The sequence below is a fragment of the Erithacus rubecula genome (assembly GCF_903797595.1).
Source record: "Erithacus rubecula genome assembly, chromosome: 9".
Classification (NCBI taxonomy): Eukaryota; Metazoa; Chordata; class Aves; order Passeriformes; family Muscicapidae; genus Erithacus; species Erithacus rubecula.
The window spans coordinates 19,275,890-19,296,106 of record NC_136660.1 but is presented as its reverse complement, the minus strand read 5'-3'; the positions used below and the strand labels follow the sequence as shown (position 1 = coordinate 19,296,106).

Here is a 20,217-nt window from a genome sequence, read left to right as displayed (position 1 = left end):
CTGTGATTTCATTAACTCATTCATTTCTGAGGAGTTATAATTTCCTCCATTACATATATGCTGCAGGCTTAGAACTTGAAGGTAAATTGTTTACATTTTTAAAATAAATGTTGTGATCTCTTCTTGCAATAGGTCAAGAAAAGTTTTAAAAATGTGGCAATTTATGGACCAGTCTGATATTGAAACCATGCGAAGTCTGAAGGATGCTATGGCACAACATGAGTCATCATCTGAGTACAGGAAGGTGGTCAACCGCGCGCTCAATATTCCAGGCTGCAAAGTTGTTCCTTTCTGTGGTGTGTTTTTAAAAGAGCTCTGTGAAGTTTTGGATGGAGCATCAAGCCTCATCAGACTCTGTCCACGATATAACTCCCAGGATGAAACGCTAGAGGTAAATGTATTCTAGTATTCAAGTGTTCTAAATACTATTCGAGTATTCTAAAATGTTATGTTATCAGCCAGTGCTTTATTTTATATAATCTTACACAAAGGCATCATCTCATTAAAGTTTGCTAAACCAGACTGTTACTAGTCAATTACATGGACCTCAATTTAATTCCCATAGTTCTTTAGTAATTTGGATGTGGTTGTTTCTACCTGGTTCATTATCAAAGTACTGAGAAATCAGCATTCGTAATAAAGGATCTTCTTTTTGATTTGGATTAAGTGTGTAAAGCCTGAAATGTGTAATTGTTTTCTGCTAAATACTCTGACCTTTCACTTAATTCATTGGGAATTGGAAGTTTTCAGTTCCTTAAAAACAGAATTTAGAAGCTCAGCAGATCAAGCTTTTCCTCTATGGAAAGAAACAATTCTTTTGAATTTTATTATTGTAGTTTAAAAAGAAAAGTGCTCCTGATAGATGAAAAGTTAAAGACAGAGGCTTTTTAAAAGTTTTCAGGAGTTACTTTAACTTGTGTTACTTGATTTATGAAATTATTTGTTCTGTTTTGGCTTGCAAGTAGGTCCAAAATGCCATGGGAAGCAAGTAGGAAATATGCACTAAATATTCATAATAGTAAAAATTTCTGCAGTGAGAAGTAGATGACACAATGTTCTATTTGCAACTATGCTAATCTTTTTGATATCTCTGTAGTTTGTTTCAGATTACACTGGACAAGATAATTTCTTACAACGAGTAGGCCAAGATGGTTTAAATAACCCAGAAAAAGAATCAACAACAAACAACATCTTTCAAACTATTCGGAGCTGCAATCGCAGTTTGGAGTCTGAAGAGGGTGAAGATAATGTCAGTGAAGGGAGTGATTCAAGGAAAAACTCTTTGAAGGACAAAAACCGGTTCCAGTAGGTCTTATTTTATTTACTATCATTACATGTAAATATCATGGATTTAGTTTTTGATTTTCTTTTGCCAAGGCTTGCTTTTAGAAATAAGAGCAACTTTAACATCTTCCCTTGTATTTATCCATTTCCAATTCAGAACTTTTCTCCCCTGATACTCAACTGCTTGGAAACTCTCTGTATAGCTATATTTTCCCTTATGATGTAATTACTTCCTCTCATGATAAGGGTAAATCCTTTTTGTCTTACACAGAGAGCTTTAAAAATCCACAGTTACAATTACAATTTTGATCTCTAGTGACAGGAATAGCACCAGGACATATTTGTTATCAGAGCTCAGAACATTATATTCTGCATGCTCAGGCAGTGCTCTGGCTCCTTCAAAAAAAGATTATTTATTATCCTTCAAAAGACTTCTTCTTTTAAGGACATGTTAGTTGGAGGGGTTTCAGTTTTGTCCAGAAAATATTCATGTGTGGGTACACATTTTGAGTTTTCAGGTTTCTGTAGTCCTGCTATTTTGCACAGAAGTTTACTTCATTGTGCCCTGTGTAAAAAAAGTGTTCAGTAATCTGATTTCACTTTTGAATACCACTCTTGAAGACTTTACCAGTCACCAGCAGAAAATACAGCAAATGCAAAGTTTAGGACATCACATGGTCTAGAATGTTTCTTTGCAGAGAAGTTTCATTTCAAAGCCCATGTAGACATAGTTGGGTCAGGTCAGCTTTACACTAAGAAACTGTGTTAGACTAACTTCAAATTAAATAACAGAACTGTACTGCTCTGAACTGAAGCACTGTAAAATTACATGAGGGCTTGCATAGAAAAAACACACTTCAGTCACTGCTTGAGTTATTTTACTGATAAGGTGTGACAGAAATATCAATGTGTTCAGAACTATCCAACTTATTTCAGCTATTAAACATTAAATCTAATAAGTGACTGCCTGAGAGGCAGCTACTATCTTCCTGTTTAAAATGTATTTATTTCATTAACATGTAATTCTAAATTTCATTTCAAATAAATAACCATTATTTCCTGAAAGAATGGTTTCTAATAGAATTATTCACATCTGGCTTTAGTTGCTTCTGGGAAGTGGTGCACTAGATTAAGCTAAGAAAGACAGACTCACTTCTCTGCCCACATATGTTATCTCTTGACTTACTTCAGTCCTAATACTATCTTCCAGGAATTATTTTTTGTTAATTAATATGCTTTAAAATCAACTTGCAAATCACAATTCAAATGATGAATAAACTGACATATAAACATTTCACTTGCATGAACAGAAATTAAACTGAGTTCCTTTTTTTATGGGTTTATTAAATAATTTCTTAGTAAATTACTTATGCTTTATTCATAAATATAATCCACTAAGTTGCATTCCAACCTAAAGTAAGAATTCAGTTTTTTAAAAAGCCCAGTGTGAATCTGAAATGAAAATTTAAAATTTAAGTGAACAAAACTATGGATAGGTAATTAAAGTTATGTTTCCTGGTTCGGACTACTAACTACTCAGCTATGAGTATCTGATGCAGTAAATACTGATTTTAACAGTAAAATGCTTATAGGAGAATACTCTGAAAGTGTCTCACAGGATTTGGAATTCCTTATTCACTTGCCATGTCTTTCCTGGGCATACAGAGAGTTGGGTGAAACACAGGAGCAAAGTGCTACAGAGGCTGAAGGACCATGTTCTGTTGTATTTGTATGAAGGCTGTGTTTGATTTATTTTTATTGCTATGAACAGCTCAAAGGTTCTAAGGAAGACATTTAGTTCTCTTTCTTGTGGCACCTGTCATATTTGCATACGGTATTATAAAATCCAAATTACATCATAATTATGTGTTATCTGATAATTACAGTATTGTGTTCATAAAGGCAGAAAAATACACTGCATAACATGTTTCTCATTACTTTATAATTGTAAGAAAGATTTTCAATTAGTTTTTCTTTTGATGATTTGGATTAGTATTGTGGGACATGAATGCACCAAAGCTGGTAGGCTAATTTGATTTGAAGAAAATGAAAGGCATCTAATAGAATCAGTGGGCAGTGGGTATAATTACTTTCCTAGTTGCGTTAGCAAATAAGCTCTATCACTTTGTAGTCAGTGACCCATCTAATTGCCCTGGATTTCTGTACATGCCAGATAAATATCAAACATTAATCTTTCTTAGAATTCTATTCTGACAATTAATAAATTTTTTAAAAATGAAAGTAGGTAGGAAAATAAAAAAAAAATTGGAGTTTTTATGGAGTTGTTAATTGTTGAGTGACTTATGAAGATACTCTTAACTTTGAATCGCTGCTTCATTACAGTAAATAGCACATAAAATAATAGGAGAAAACCTCAATTTTTTTTCTTTTTGTATACCTTGCAATTTTTTCCTCTAAACTGCAATCTGTGTCACTGTTTTCTTTACCTTTTCACTTCCTTGCCTCTCAGGGCAGCACATGTAAAGAAAGCCCCTGGTCCAGCCCGGGCTCTGTAAGTGCTCTCAGTAACTGGCAGTGGTGTCGCTTTTGGCAGCTCGTGTCAGAGGCTCCATTTCTGTGTGTGTGGTTATGTGTGTGTGCTGGCTTACTGCTTCTTGTGCATTTTAGTCTGCTGCATTGAAACAAGGCACAAACAGAGCTCTGCCATTTCTCTGTCTGCTATAACAGACTCCTCCAGCCATGCACAGCTGCTATTCTAAAACATTTTATAGAATTTCTACAGAGACTTGTTCGACTTTTTTGAGGGCATAGGGGAGGAAGAGCTGCTTCAGTTTTTTAATTTCATTTTAAAATGTTAATTTTATATAATACAGTCAATATTTCAATTTATGTGTCTGCAAGACTCTAGTAAGACAATTAATGTCAGCTCAATTAAAATGCATGACCTTTATATGTAGGAATATATCTTAAAGAAAAGCTACACTTAAGACTGATGCAGTTATTTTGTCAGTCCCTTCACCAGAAGCAGTAAAACCTTAACCTATTTGCCACTTTTTCATAAATTTGGTGATGAGACAGAGATCTCACCAATAAATAAATTTGTAGAGGAATTATTGCTATATGGCATAAGGGAAAAATTTTGATTAATTTGTCATCCAGGTAGAGGAGAGTTTGAGGAAAAACTAATGGTCATCTGTGCTGTTTAGCACTGGGGGCGATGGTGTATGTGACTTGGAAACACAACATGAGTCATCTTTGGCTTAGTTGGTAGGTAAGGAGCAGGAACTGGGAGTACTGTGATGATAGGAGGGGAGGCAAAGAGAATATTAGGACAAGATATCTTGAACAATATGCAGAGAAAGATGATTTGTATTTTATTGCCTGGATATCCTTAGGAAAATGTGCTTCATTAGTTCTGTTATACACAGAACAGCTTGTCCTTTTTTATGTTCACTGAAGTACCCAAATATTGAACATTTGTGCATTTATACATGTTAGAAGTTTCTGCAGGGAAGACATTTCATTTAAACTACCTCTTCTATTAGCTCTGTATTGTTGCTCTGTGTCTGTTTCTAATTTTGGCAAAATATTTCAGAAATTTTAGTTGCTGCATACAAGTTTTATGTTAATATTTTCCTTAGCAAAACAAAATTTCTTATGGAAAGAAATTGATAAAAATCTTTGTGCATTCTTATGAGGAAGGTATGTATTTTACCCAGTATTTTCCACATACGGCACTTAATATTTCAGCTGAAGCAATCTTATGTAGTGGATTTAGAAACTGAAATTACTTGGCCTTAAGAACCGATCAGACACTTTTTTTTATTAATGCAAAGTGTGGAAAGTTCTAGGAAAATATAATCATACTGTTTCAGGAGTTACAAGTAATTGTAGCAGCATCTCTTAATTGATGCAAAATTGCAATAACAGAAATTGTAATACTTCAAAAACTACACAAGTTCCTGTAAGTCTCAAATATATAATGATCATAGTATTCCATTTATTTGAACTATAGCAGAAAAAATATTCATCAAGCATAGAATAAATCATCACACGTATCATTAATATCAATCTTTCATATTTGTTACATGCAGATTTCTCATCGGAGATCTTTCAGATTCTGAAAGTGACATATTTGAGCAGTTGAAAGAATGGGACACAAGTTCAACAGAAGAGCAACAAAAGGCTTTCTGCCATGGGATAGAACTCATTCCCTGGTACGTGTTGTCCATCAGGGCTGATGTCCATCAGTTCATGCAGCAAGGGGCAACCGTCATTCATTATGACCAGGAGACACATCTCTCAGCTCGCTGCTTTCTTCAGCTCCAGCCTGACAATAGTACTTTGACTTGGACAAAACCCACAACAGTTTGCCCTGCAAATGCTAGGGCAAAGCTGAGTGTGCTGGGCAATACTGCTGAGCTTGGTAAATACCAATTTCTTGGTAATGCTGGGCTGGTGGAAGGCTTTTTGGACTTGTTTTCAGCCAAGGCTGTATATATGGGACACTCGGGCATTGATATGCACACTGTGTGTGTTCAAAATAAACTTTGCAATATGTCCCTTGAAGAAAATGGTATAACACTACTTTATGGACTTCAGACTACTGATAATAAGTTACTGCACTTTGTTGCTCCAAAATACACTGCCAGAATGCTGTATGATGGATTGCTGGAATTGACTAAAGCTGTAAGAAAAATGAGGAGATTCCCTGATCAAAGACTACAGTGGCTACGGAAACAGTATGTCAGCCTTTACCAGGTAAAAGATGCTGTGATTCTCTGTAAAAAAGTTCAAAGATACCAAGAGCTTAATGTAATGCAATTACTTTCTATATAAGTAAGATTAGATTAAAGATGAACACTAAATCTCCAGTTTTGTAACATGGTTTAAGCAGCAAGATCTCTACACAACGTTATGTCAAACCTTGAGAGTTTTAAATACACTGAGGTTGAATTTTTTTTTTTTCTTACAAAGCTCTTCATATATTTGGAGTTTTGGAATAAGTATTTTATTAGGAAAAAACCAAGGACTGTCCTTTAAAAGGGCACTAAAATAATGAGGGTAATAGTTAGGGCCAAAAGCATCCCCAAAGCAGCAAAGAAAATTGCCCTGGGGAATTCATTCAGTAATCAAATTTTGCCTCCTCTTGATGTTTTATTCATTGCTTCCTCAGGGATGTCTATATTATTGCATTAGAAATGTGTCCTTATTCTTGTTTTGTTAACACTGAGAATCTTTGTAGGAGGATGGAAGGTTTGAAGGCCCAACCTTGGCTCAGGCCGTTGAGCTGTTTGGAGGCAGACGATGGAGTGCGAGAAGCACAGGCACAGGATCTCTCACCAAAAGCACTGAGAAGCCCAATGTGCAAAGAAACAACACCCTGGGAATCAGCACAGCTAAGAAAAAGAAGAAAGTACTCATCAGGGTAGAATGTTTTATTATTCGTGTGTTTTGTTTCCTTCTTCAGTGACTGTGTAGCTGTGTTCTGAACCAGAGAAAAGAAGTTAGATAATGATTTTAAAACTTCATTGTAGTTTCAGGTTTGAGGATTATTGTTTTCCAATAGTTTGTTTTCTTTTCTCGTGCTTGCAGCATTGTTAGAACATGTAGGTGTTAGCAGAATGGGACAGAATCTTCTTGCAACCTTTAGGTTCTACCTCATTATAAAGATAAAATTCTGGTGGTGATAGAAATCTTTAACATGCGAAGTGGTGTCTGGAGGTTGGTATCATTTTTTGTAATCCTTTTGTTTTCATCTTTTGAACAACATTAACAGAGTTATTCCACATCACATTAGCACCCATTTTATCTTGTATAGGTGATGGAAACATGACCTAGTCTGGCAGTTTCCTCTCTTTTCCTGGACAAAACTGCTTCCAACAGTAGGCAGGAGAGAGGAAAATGCAGGACTAGCACCTCTATGCTACTTTTTTTAGTGGGCAGGTGGAAAGATTCTCAAAGGACAAGATCCATCCTCTTTAGGGCTCCAGTGCACCAGTGAAATAGTGTAAAACCAGCTGCAACATTCTAGAGAGGCACAATCATTGTCATCTCCTGTGTGATGTAAAACTGAGGTAACACCTAACTGAGGTCCCACACTTCACCATGTATCTGTTTAAGTTGTCTCTTTACTACTGAGGTTGGCCTCACAGGAGGCTTTCTAAGGAGCAGTTGATTTATCTCATGGTTTTGTTACAGGTTGTACTGAAAAGAAATGGAAAGAATGGATTTGAGATGTTTATTATGGTGCTCATTATTTCTAGGGTGAAAGTGGAGAGGCCACTGATGATGAAATGGCAACTCGAAAGGCAAAAAGCTGTAAGGAATATCGTAATAGAAGTGGTTCAGATCCTCAAGATATTGATGAACAAGAAGAACCAGGTAAATATATTGCCTTGGTGCTTAAAAGTCTGTCAGGCTCAAACCTTTTTATGCAGACATTTCTTGTAGTGTTCAAAATAAAATTGTAAAGCTACTTTGCAGTTGAAATTTTGAATCTGTGAACTCTGAAATTCATTTCTTTAGTGGTTCATGCTTGTTCTTTCATTTAGTTTCAGTAGCATTCCCTTTCTATTCAAATAAAATACATTTGTAAGTGTTATACTTTTTTGATTATTTTGAGACAAAGCTTGAATCCTGCTAGTGTCTTACTATGTTTTAATGAATTTTCATATAGATCTCCTAGACAGAAGCATTTTTATTGGGCCTGATGAATTGTGATGAAAACTTTTGTTTTCTCCTTAGATCACAATATTATTATTAATGCTTCTCCATCTAACAACTTGCCATCAAGAAGAGCTCACTCTCTGACAGCATCTGGATCTCCCAATTTAGGAGCTACATCATCTTCACCAGCAAGACCAGTCTCCTCTCCTGTAATATCATCAAGCAAAAGTCAGTCTAGGTAAGGACAAAATCCATGCTTTGATTTTAAAAGAAAAGAAGCTGTTATTACTTATTTATTACGAAATGTGGGGTTTGTGCCAAACTGGTAAAATCTGACAAAAACAGCACCAGAAATGTCATTAGCCTTTTTGTAGGCATCTAAAGCACATTGTAGAACAACACAAGACATTTAAGCTGAAATGCCATGAATATGAGGATGGCTCTGTAGCAAGTCCCTGAGCAGCATGTTTCAGTTTATATCTGTTACAGAAGCAGATTGGAATGCTGTTCCAAAACTGCACAAATACAGAGTTTAACTCTTTCTCCAGATCTTCTCCAAAACATAGTTGTAGACATTTTCTGTATAGTGAAAATCAACAGAAATGTTATAGATATGTGAACTGAAGTTCTGAGGTTTCTCAGCACAAATAATTCCTACCTGGGGGAATAATAACTTTTGCTGACATTCCTGGTGATAACTGCAGTACTGTCTTGGGAATTGGAGGAACCAATTTGGAATCTTTCTCTTACAGGCCTCTTTTTCTTAAACATTCATCCTTTCTGTGCCACTTAGGCAGTGTATGTTATGCTGTTGCAGTATGTGCAGTAACATAGTTCACTATTATATTAATTCTATAAATAATAATGGTGATGGTAGTAGTAATTACAGTATTACTAATATGTCAGGGATGTGGACAGTACTTCATGACGTACAAGAAGACAGCCTCAACAGAGGCTTTCCAGTGTCTTTTTGGAGAAGGAATGCTGAAATATCATTATGAGTATGAATCTTGGGGATTCCAGATCAGTAAACAATGGAAGAGATTATTGCTGCTGATAGAACATTAGATTTGAAGAGACATGTCTTGTGCAATGGTTCCTGTTGTGTATTTCTTGGGGATTATATTTATGCTTGAAATAGTTGGATTTGGCAACAGGTGTGAGTAGTAGAGCCGTCTGTGAATGTGTGGTTGGTTGGGTTGACACTGCTTTGTGAGCCTCTGTGTTCTTTTTGTTTTTCAATGTCATTCTCAAACTTGGATTTGTCTTGGTAAGCAATTTTCTTTTTTTGTAAGGGTGTGAATAGCTTTCTTTTACATTAAACTGAAGAAATATTGCTTTATTCTGTGTTTTGCAAATCTGCTTTTTGCTTTGATGCTGAAATAGTTGTTGTCTCTAAATGAAATTAAAAGGCATCAATGGAGAACTCACATTCCCTGGAAAAGGACAGCTAATATTCCTTTAAGTCCTCTCAGGGCTGGGTTTCTTCATAAATCTGTGTGTAGCTAACCCCCAGTTATCACAGGTTTTCCCTGGCAAAGTTGTCTGGCACCTCCACAGCATCACTTTGCAGAGCAGTCCCAAATTTGCTCTGACCCTTCTTGCTGGAACTTGTTCAGGATGTAATTTATGGCTGTTTCATTTGTCCTGAAGAAGTCTTCCTCAGAACAGATTTATGTGTTTTGCCCATTATCTTGGCCCAGTTTTCATGTGCCACTAAGAAATTCGGAGCACTGGAGAGAGTTTTGTTCTGAACACAGGTAGTTTGCAGCTGCTTTTGTCATTCCTTCAAAGCAGATGGGCATCCAAAGAATTTCCAAGTTCCTTGGAAATCTAATGCCACTTGTAAGGTGGAGGAAGCAGGAGGATGGTTGAAATGGCCACTGGGACACAGAGCACAGGGTATGGAAAACTAGAGATGGGGCTTTTTAGGGAAGGGAGAGTAAACCTCCTCTCTCATTAACTGTCTACAGATGTAATCCAGACTACTACTAATTGCAATTTTGGATGTTGGTGAGGTGGAGTTTTCTTGGGGATTTTGGCCTTTTTTCTTGAAAACCTTTTGTTTGTATTTATTTTCCATTACTCTGTAAGCTAATCTTTAGTGATCAGATTGGGTGAAATGCTGAGCATTTTCTTCTGCTCTTGGTCTCCTATTTGGTACTCTGCAATTCCAGTCTGTTTTCTGGAATCTAGAGACTTTCCTCACCATGGTTTATTTTTCCTGTCTGATAAAAATGCTAGGAATTATTTTAGCTAAAAAAAGTTATATGCAGTATGTCAGTATTTGCCATAGTGATGTCAAACAAATAGAACACTATCAACTGAAGTAGATTGTATTTTTTAATACTTTTAAATCACATTTTGTTTTCAATTGCATACATCCATCCCATGCCAGGAGTAAACTCAGGAATTTGGTCCTTTGTATTTATGTGGAAAGTCACCTGCTTGCAGGCATGTCTTTAGGAGCACTGGACAACAAGCTGGTCCTGTTTTTCCATTGCAGCTGTTGGAACTATTTGTACTGAACAGGATGGCAAAATTCATGGAAGAATGGATGTGTGTATTTGAACATTACAGAGCAATAAAATCTGACGTGTGGTCTGATATTTTGAAGGAAATACTGTAACTAGTGCACTTAATATGGTTTAAACTAGATAGTTCTTGATATTGTTGTTTTTGCTTAAATCCTGCCCATTTCAGACTGTTACTGCTGGCATATCTCATTCCTGTAATGTGTATTCATTGGTGTTTAGGCCCAAGAAGGGGCTCAAGTGCTTCACCCCTCATTGCAAGTTACTCCATGTAGTTCACTAAGGACTTGTTCACACTGCTCAAGTCAGGGCCTAACTACTTACTAGTGTAAATCCTCTAGAAGCCTAAACATTTTGGGATGTGACTTTTGGAAATGTGCTGGTTCTACTTTAAAAACTTTGTTCAGATGCACAATCTAGATTAATGATTGCAGTTAGAGAAAAATCTGTTTTATTATTTCACTTCAATGAACCTTGTACACAGCTTCCATTGCAAGAATACTGGCATTGTTTTCTTTAAAGGGAAAAGAAGTGCTTTTGTTTATGCCATGTGCATCAGGCCTTTTTCCACATGAAAATTTAAAATTGCACAATATACATTATTCATTCTGATAAAGTTTGCAGTTGTCTTGAAGAAAAAAAATACCTGCTATAAAGCAAAAAGGTAAAAAGAATCATTATGCATTTCCTTCTTCCAGATATTGGTAATAAATGCATTCAGGAGACCACAAATAAACTGTTAATGCACATAATATTTCAATTAAGTAGAAGTTTAATGTAACTAAACTGCAGCAGTCTTTTTTTATTTTAGCACATGGAGCAGCAGTAGCTGGCATGGCCGTGTCAAAGGAGGGATGAAGGGATTTCAGAACTTCATGGTGTCTGATAGTAACATGACTTTTGTGGAATTTGTAGAGCTCTTCAAATCTTTCAGGTAAAAAATGCTTTTTTCTGTACTAATTTCATTCATTCAAGTTTATGAGAGAGCAAAAACTGAACTTTTCTGCTCTTTTTGCAGTGTCCGTAGCCGCAAGGATCTGAAAGACCTTTTTGATGTTTATGCTGTGCCTTGCAATCGGTCTGGCTTAGAGCCTGCTCCACTTTATACTAATTTGAAGATTGATGAAAATAGCAGTGGATTCCAGCCTGATTTAGGTTTGTTAAAGAGAAAAATGCAGCTATTAGACTGCTGAGCAACTTCAGTTATTTGCCTGAATAAAATGTGTCTCAGACAGTTCCATTATCAGTTACAAGTTTAAGTAGAGGACTGCTGCCATGCCTCCACTGATGTGTAGTTAGCAGGATATAAGCCAAAAATGAAGGGAAGGAAAAGTATTCCAGCTTTCCATTAGCCAGATATATTTGTAACTGGTAATAGCAGAGGAATAAAACCTGTTGCTGAATGGATTGAGCCCACGGATTTGTACAGGTTGCAGGAGCCCTGGAAGGACTAAAACACTGAGCAAATACAGGGAGGAGAAATGAGGAGCCTGTGCCCTGTATCCCATTTGGCTGTTTTTTTCTTATCTAGTTTCCTAGTGGATCTGCTTTGTGTGGGATAAAGGGGAAGGAAACCTCTGTTCCCCTTTACATTCCTCAGTTACCATAATCTTAGACTGGGACTTTGACTACATGTAAAGAAAACAGACTTTGTGCCAAGCAGCTTGTGGGGAGGGTGCAGAACAATTGGCATATGAAACTGGAAGAAGATAAAGGGTGTGGGGTTGCACACAGTGAAGGAAATGCTTTGAGGCTGTTTGTGGTGGTGAGAGGGAGCAGGAGAGTCCTGGGTGTGTAGTGGGCTGTGGATCCATGTTGAAGGTTCCAGGATTTTGTTCAGAGTAATTGGACACCTGTAGTCCACTCACATGCGTGCTTAGTGCTCTCTTTTATTAGTGGATGGTTTTGTTCTAATTTACTGTGTCAGTGCTAAAACACCCAGTGAGATACTTGTGTATTGTATTGTATACTCCATTATATTCTATACAGGATATGTAATACACATAATTGTTCAGGTTATACTAACAGCTTATACTTTTATTTCCTCATTTTTCTTTTAAGATTTGTTGACTAGAAATGTTTCAGACCTTGGTTTATTCATTAAGAGCAGGCAGCAGCTATCAGACAACCAGAGGCAAATATCTGATGCTATTGCTGCTGCCAGCATTGTAACCAATGGCACTGGAGTTGAAAGCACCTCACTGGGAGTATTTGGAGTAGGAATCCAGCAGCTGAACGACTTCCTAGTGAATTGCCAAGGAGAGCACTGCACCTATGATGAAATCCTCAGTATTATCCAGGTCTGTAATACAAATATCTTGCATTTCCTTTATACTAGAACTCCTGTTACTTCCATTTTCCCCATTAACATTGTGTGCTGTTCAGAATAACATCTGTGTGGGTATCTCCTTTCACACTGATATTGTCTCAACAGTTTACTTGAAATTAAAATTGAATACCATCTTTATTTTGGGCTAGAAAATTGTATGTTTGTCCATAAATACATCCATTTAAAAAATGCAAATGAATAATTTTATTAGCTATGTGTACTTCAGCAGGGAAGGGATGTCACCACCTAGGAAAAGTGTTCGTGACAAATCTTTTATTTCTCTTTGGGACCACATTTAATTGAACATAATCTTACTTTGGAACTTTAAAAAGCACCATTTCCACATATTTTTGTTGTATTGTAAAAAAAATTTCCAGAGCAAACATGGATATTTTATTCCCTTATGTATCATGGCTGAAGATTTTAGGAAGTGTGTAGAAAAACTTTTATTCTTCCGAACATCCATAATTAATATACTCCAAAATGAAGCCCCCATTTAGCAGTTAACAAAGGCTAAAAACTGTATATAACTATCAACATATAAGGTAGAACTGCAGAGTTTAAAAGACAGAAAGTCTAAAAGAAATTCAAGATGGAATACCACAACTCTCATTGAGATGGTAGTATGTTGTATTTAAGCATACTAGGTAGGAGTAGGACACCTGATCGTATATCTTTCTAAATTTCAATTTAATTGCTGTCTCAGCTTTAAGTAGGAGGTTGGATTAGGCAATTTCCCAACATCCCTTTCAACCTGAATGGTTCTTTGATTTATCATTATGATTTTAGTATACTTGTGTAGTGATTTTTAAAACACAGTTTGCAGGCACCTGATTACTTTATCCACAAAAAGACTGTGTTTACATAGTAACTGTTTAGTGCTATGGGCAGACTACATATAAAAACATAACAAAGACATATTTCAAAGAGTTGTTATTATATGTATCTTTGATTTCTTCCTCCTTATAGAAATTTGAACCTAGTGTGAACATGTGCCAGCAGGGGCTGCTGTCTTTTGAAGGTTTTGCAAGGTAATTACTTTTGTGTTAATATAAATATATATATACATATAGTATTGTTGCTACTTGGAGAGTCACAAAATGTTCAGCACAGCATAAAATTTTCTCACATGTTCTCACTTCTAGATTTTTGATGGATAAAGATAACTTTGCCTCCAAGAATGATGAATCACAGGAGAATGCTGAGGACTTGCACTTTCCTCTCTCATATTACTACATAGAATCCTCACACAATACTTACCTTACTGGCCATCAGCTTAAAGGGGAGTCCTCAGTGGAGCTTTACAGCCAGGTATGCAGGATTGGATTGGTGTGTAGCTTTCAACATGAACTTGTTTGTTTTACTGGCAAGTTTCAGGAACATGACCTTTTTGCTTTGAAAATCTAAATGTCCTAAACCCCTGCTTGCAAAACGTTGGAAAACATGATGTGTGGGAAAGCTGCCTGTAAGCACAGTTGTGCTCAAATGCCTTTTCTAAGGCAAAAAAAATGGGTTTAGTTTGAGATTCATAGCATTTAGACACCAGTCGGTCTGACCCAACCTACTAAAATTAGACTTTCCCACAGGAAAGACTGATCTAATATTTTAGTTCATTCAGATGTCAGAAACACTACTGAAATACTGTACATTGCACTGCAAAGACAAATTTCAAATAGAACTACAACTTCTAAAAACATTACTTCTAGGAATATTCTTCAGTTTTTAGACTTTATGCCTGATTGGTGGTGATCAGGGAAGGAACAATTTCTCCCTTGGGCTTTCAGTTCTGTGTTTGTTTATATATATATTTGTATGTCTGTGTATTTACAAAATGCTGGAGAAAGCATCAAACTTCCTGTCAGTAGTGTTTTCCTTATGCTGAGAGTTAATGACTCACCATAGAGAAAGGACTCATCTGGTGTCCCATGTGCTCCTTCACCTGAAACTATAGACAGAGAGGTGAGGCTGTGTTAGGAAATCCTGAAAAACACAAATGCACTGAGTAAAACAGTTGCAGAGGTTCCTGTAGCAGCACTGCACAGTGATCTTAGTATTGTGCTGGTAATAGATGGGAAGTGACATGGAGATCAACTGCCTTAAAGTTTGCATGATTAAGAAAAGCTGCTTCCTGTCCCTCAAGTAGCTGTTGCCAGCTGAAGGGTCATTTTCTTCTGGCTCAGTGTGTCTGGCTCTCACAGAAGTGGTGGAGTGCCAGCTATGGACAAAACTATCTGAAATCAAATTATTCAGGTTTGGAGTAGAAATAATTTTATCTTTGTTCATGAATGGTTTTGCTGGAAATGAGTTTGATTGTTGAGATCTTTCTATTGAGTAAAATATTAAATTGTGGTACAGATGACAGGCATGCTAAATACTGATAGCAATAATAAGCTGGGCTACCAGAAGATGGGTTAGCTCATCTCTTCCTTCATCCTTCCTCTTTGCTTCTTTCGTTTTTTCCTAGCAATGGCTTATAATAAATACATGAATAATAAATACATGAATAATTTAAAATTTGATAAATGAATTGATGGCTATAAATAGCTTAATATAATTGATTAAGATGTCCTGGCACATTTCCATTTTAACTATCCTCGTAGAAGTTTCTTAAGACTTCATTTTCAGACTATCTTTTATTTATGAAACTAACAATAATAAAAAAACCCAGCAAACAAACTGCAGGTGCTTTTCTCCTAAGCTGTCATGGGAGCAATCCGAAATAAATTGCCATGTTGCTTTATGGCTGTTTTTACAATGGGAATGTTTCTCTCTCTCAGGAAATTATACATTCAGAACCACCTTCTGCAAACAGATTCCATGTGTCCTGTACAATACCATGAATTTCAAAGCTTTTTGGTAGTTCTCCCAAGAACATACATGCTTTGCCTAATTTTCCCATTCTTTTTCAATGGGAAATAAGGAATTCAGTTGGGGAATGCAGTTAGCTGGGGACTGTGCCTTCTGTGGGCTGTTTACTTCACAGGGATTGCCCTTTGCAGCATTTTGCTGAATTGCTGGGCCTTCATTCAGCTCTGCAATGTCTGCCTTCTACTTTGATGGCGTGGTACTGTGGCTTAGATGTGCTTACACTGTTCAATTGTGTTGTAGGTTCTTTTACAAGGCTGCAGAAGTGTAGAATTGGACTGCTGGGATGGTGATGATGGCATGCCTATCATTTATCATGGGCACACTCTTACTACAAAGATCTCTTTTAAGGTATGCTGGTAATTGCACATAGAAACAAAAAAAATGAGAAGTTATTTTTCTCTGTAACGAAGGGAAAAAATAATTGGCTAGTAGAAAAACACAAATTCTAATGGGCTAAATTCTAGTAGAGTATAGACTATAGATTATGTCAGAGATAAAATTCTCAGTGGTAAATATGTTTTCAAATTCGTTTCTATAGTGTAGTTTTCTGTCTTTTTGTTGCTACATAAGTAACAGAAGTAGGTGTTACCACTTGTGTTGTAACAAGATGCCAGCTTGTTGAGCATGAGGCAGCCTCTTGGTTCTTGCAGAGGAAAGCAGGTGTCTGTGCTCTGAGCTAGCAGGTCACCTGAAAGGTGCAGAATGCTGCCATGTCCTCCCAAAGGCTCTCTCTCTCTCTCTCTTAGGAGGTGGTTGAAGCCATCGATCGCAACGCGTTCATCACCTCCGACATGCCCGTCATCATCTCCATCGAGAACCACTGCTCGCTGCCCCAGCAGCGCAAGATGGCCGAGATTTTCAAGGTAGCATCAGCTGGGGTGAGCCATCCTGAGCACATGCTGGGGGGGGTTCCATAGTACATCACCTCTTCTTGGTGTTTCAGAATGTATTTGGAGATAAGTTGGTGACGAAGTTTTTATTTGAGAGTGACTTTTCTGATGATCCCATGCTGCCTTCCCCGGGCCAACTGAGAAGAAAAATCCTGCTTAAAAACAAGAAGCTGAAAGCCCATCAAACACCAGTGGATATATTGAAACAAAAGGTAAAGTCCTTCCTTAACAGCAAGCAGTGAGACCCAACTCTTGCTAGAAATAGTTCATTTGTGTTTGAAGTTTTTGTTAATCCCTTATGTACAGCAGAATAATCTAATGCATGTTCCTACTTGGAAAACTCACAGTGGATTGCAGTTCTTTCAAATAAGCAGACAACACATATAGTAAATTATAGCTACATCTTAACTAAATTTCAGTGTATATTAATTTTATAAAACTTCATAATATTATGATTAACACCACATGCCCTGTGTGACAAACATAAATTAATCTTTTTCTCTGAGGCTGCAACATTTACTATTCCTGTTTATTGAGAAGCACTGATTATGTGTTTACAGTATGTAGTAATTTTTGATTGACTTCTGCTTTGTTTCTTTTTTCAAATTCATGCTAGGCACTCAATTCTTTATTGACTTTTTGTGAGGGACTCTGCTATTGAAATAGTGCTTATTTCCATGTGAGGATTTTTTTATTTCTAAAAATTAGGGTTGCATCTCAAGTAGCCTCAATCTGGTAATGTCTGTGGTTAGTCAGCAGCTTGATTGAATCCTTGAAAAATAATTGCCATTACCCATAATGTAAACACAATTGCATTAGACTTAAATTCTTGTTATCAGATGAGTAAATTACATAGTTCATACAAGTATATGGATAACTGTTCCTGAAACAGCATATCCCAGACTAGAAAAAGGCAGTCTTGGATGATGTGCAACTTGGGCATTTTCCCATAGTTAATTAGGTTTCATATGTCATTAAGTGTTTTTCTTGTAACAACTTCTCTTTACATTCAAACCCCTGAAGTGGTATTTTAGCTTGATCTTAACAATCTTACTTATTTCTCACTTAATATATTCAGTGCTTTCATATAAATAGAGCAAGATGCAAACAGTGATGAAAACTCTTTTTCTTTTTAGCGGTACTTAGCAATAATGTGGTAAGTGTTTCTGTTGTTGTAGGCTCACCAGCTGGCACATTTGCAAGCACAGGCTAACAATGGTGCTAGCAACCCCACACCTACCAATGAAGAGGAAGAAGATGAAGAGGATGAATATGACTATGACTATGAATCTCTCTCTGATGGTAACTATATTTATTTGTTTGCTTGTCTGTTTGTTCATTACAGTACTTTTGTTAGAGCTGTAGTAATAAGATGTGAATATTCTAGTTCAGGAATGAGCTGGGTAAACAGTGTCCTTGCATGTGTTTGAAAAGGCTGAAATTCTTCAGCTGGTAAGGAAGAGAACTGAGGGGTGGATTGAAGCAGGTTTACTTAGTCATGAAGTGATGCATTAAGGGAAGCACAGAGCATTACTTGTTAGTTCTAGCAGGTGCTCAGTAAAACAAGTGGAAGATCAGTCTAAAACAGGTAAAATATTTGTTTATATTTGTTTATTTGTTTATTCTGGAATGTGCTCCCAGGGGAAATTGCAGAGACAAATGGCATCAGCATATTAAAAAAATGAGTATGGGACAAATTTATTGACAGATTTATAAGCATATGTTATAGGTAGCAGTATTTGGTCCAACATCCCTGTTATTCAGTGAATGTGGTTGTTGGTTGCTGGGATTGTGGTTAGTGGCTGGTTGCTCTATTGCTAGAAAGAGAATACTGGCTTGGATGGACAGCTGGTCTGACACAGCTGGGGATGTTCCCCTGAGTGGACAGTGAAGTGCTTCACTCACAGCACCTTTAATTCTGGTGGGGACCTGTCTGAGTTGTAGGTGCCATGTTGGCAGGAGGTGTAAGGCTCGAGCATGTCCTGCAGCACAGGATTTCTTTCCAGGTGTCTCTTGCTTACATTCCTTGCTTCTGTATTGAGAGAATTAAAAAATAGTCACAAAATTAATGAATGCAGTTCAAGACATGACACTGCTTGTGGAATAACAATGTTATTTATGAGTTTGATGTCAATGTTGTGTTTTAACTGAAAGTTGGCCTAGTTGGCTACTTGAGCATACTCTTTGTGAGGAATGGGGTGGATGGGGTGGAGATGGTGTAGATGTAAATTGCCATGAAAACTCAAATCTTTGCTAACAGACTTGCCAAGGAAATTTTGCAAACTGTTTACAGTAAGTGACTTTTGAGCACTGTTCTAGTTCAGAGAAAGTTTGAGAAATCTGAAGCTAGCAAGAAACATTCATACATTCTAGTATATGGAGGAATCTGCAGCATGGTTTACTACTTTATTACAGTGATTATTCTTTAAACCTTCAATTGTGTTAATATTTTGGTAAAACTAATCTAAATAACGTTCTGTAAACTTTCTAAAAGAAATTCAGTTTTATTTTTATTACAGATACATTTTTTTGCATAAAGCTAATAGTTTTACAACTGACACTTACTTTTCATTTCTCTGGCTCTAAATCTTAATTCCCTTTACTCTTATTCCCTCTCTGACTCATTTCCCTTTAGCTGATGTCCTTAATGCTTCTCCTGCTCCTAACAGCCAGGAAGGTAAAAGCCACTTGGTTGAGCATTTTAACTGCATGAAATCAGCACTGCATCTTCAGCCTGTTCAATGTGACAGTGTGAATATATAGTTTCTGCTTCATATTATAAATACAAGCAGATATTCTTATATGGCATTGTTAACTTGTCAAGAACTGGTAGAAGCCTGCATGTGTGACATTTGTTATGCATAAAAATAATATGGTCAAAGCATCAGGAATAAATTGAAACCATTCCTTTTGTGATATTTTGGTCCAGAAAGACCACATCATTATTAGGCATACTATTCTCTGAAAAATATGTAGCTTTGAAGAGGTATTTCTGTACATGTTAAAATACCTGTGCATGGTGAAAGTAAGGAGAGGAAAGTCAAAACTTGCTGTACAAAATGTGTACATATTTGATGGGGTTAATTTTGCTTGGACTTTGGCATTTTTTTGTCATTCAGGATTATCAGTTATTTTCAGATGGCAAACTTAATTCATTAGATGGTTTGGTTTTAAAGATCTTCTGAGCACAAAAGGATGTGCTTTGAAGGAAGGGCAATGTCTTAACCAAACCCAAGCATTAAATTTTTGAATAGAAGATTACTACTAGAGGATGATGCTTTGACCAGTAAATGCATTATTTTAGCATCTGCTTATTCATATAAGATTCACAGCACTGTCCACAAATATTGTTAATTCAAATTAAATTTCCAGTTGAAGTTGTTTAGCTTTATGTTTATTAAAATCCCATTAATTTTTAGATAATATTCTTGAAGATCGACCTGAGAATAAATTATCAAGTGATAAACTGCAGTTTGAATATAATGAAGAGACTGCCAAACGACTAAAGAAGGCTGATTGTGCTACTTACAATAATAAAGGAAAGGTAGTTCTGCTTTTTCCCTCTTTCTTCTCAGCTGCACTTTGATATATAACCAGGTTCAAAAGGATTTGTACAGTTCAGGTAACTGAGACATCAGATAGCAAATGCACTTTAATGAAGACAAACAATAGAAAGCATGGA

The 20,217-nt window shown here is 36.5% G+C and overlaps 1 protein-coding gene across 3 annotated transcripts in view; it reads left to right on the top strand.

Annotated features, from left to right (window-relative positions):
* Positions 1-20,217, top strand: part of PLCE1 (phospholipase C epsilon 1) — a 136,680-nt gene that overhangs the window by 98,171 nt on the left and 18,292 nt on the right. For 2 of the 3 annotated variants that reach the window (XM_079312910.1, XM_079312912.1), the window contains 17 exons: positions 133-391; positions 1,097-1,305; positions 3,755-3,796; positions 5,340-6,006; positions 6,491-6,673; positions 7,512-7,629; positions 7,993-8,152; positions 11,260-11,382; positions 11,467-11,603; positions 12,510-12,748; positions 13,747-13,808; positions 13,923-14,088; positions 15,886-15,993; positions 16,392-16,508; positions 16,589-16,747; positions 17,714-17,837; positions 19,955-20,079. In XM_079312910.1, coding sequence (XP_079169036.1) covers positions 133-391; positions 1,097-1,305; positions 3,755-3,796; positions 5,340-6,006; positions 6,491-6,673; positions 7,512-7,629; positions 7,993-8,152; positions 11,260-11,382; positions 11,467-11,603; positions 12,510-12,748; positions 13,747-13,808; positions 13,923-14,088; positions 15,886-15,993; positions 16,392-16,508; positions 16,589-16,747; positions 17,714-17,837; positions 19,955-20,079 — 2,998 coding nt within the window. The remainder of the gene's footprint in view (positions 1-132; positions 392-1,096; positions 1,306-3,754; positions 3,797-5,339; positions 6,007-6,490; positions 6,674-7,511; positions 7,630-7,992; positions 8,153-11,259; positions 11,383-11,466; positions 11,604-12,509; positions 12,749-13,746; positions 13,809-13,922; positions 14,089-15,885; positions 15,994-16,391; positions 16,509-16,588; positions 16,748-17,713; positions 17,838-19,954; positions 20,080-20,217) is intronic. The other variant, XM_079312911.1, reaches the window with a different exon arrangement.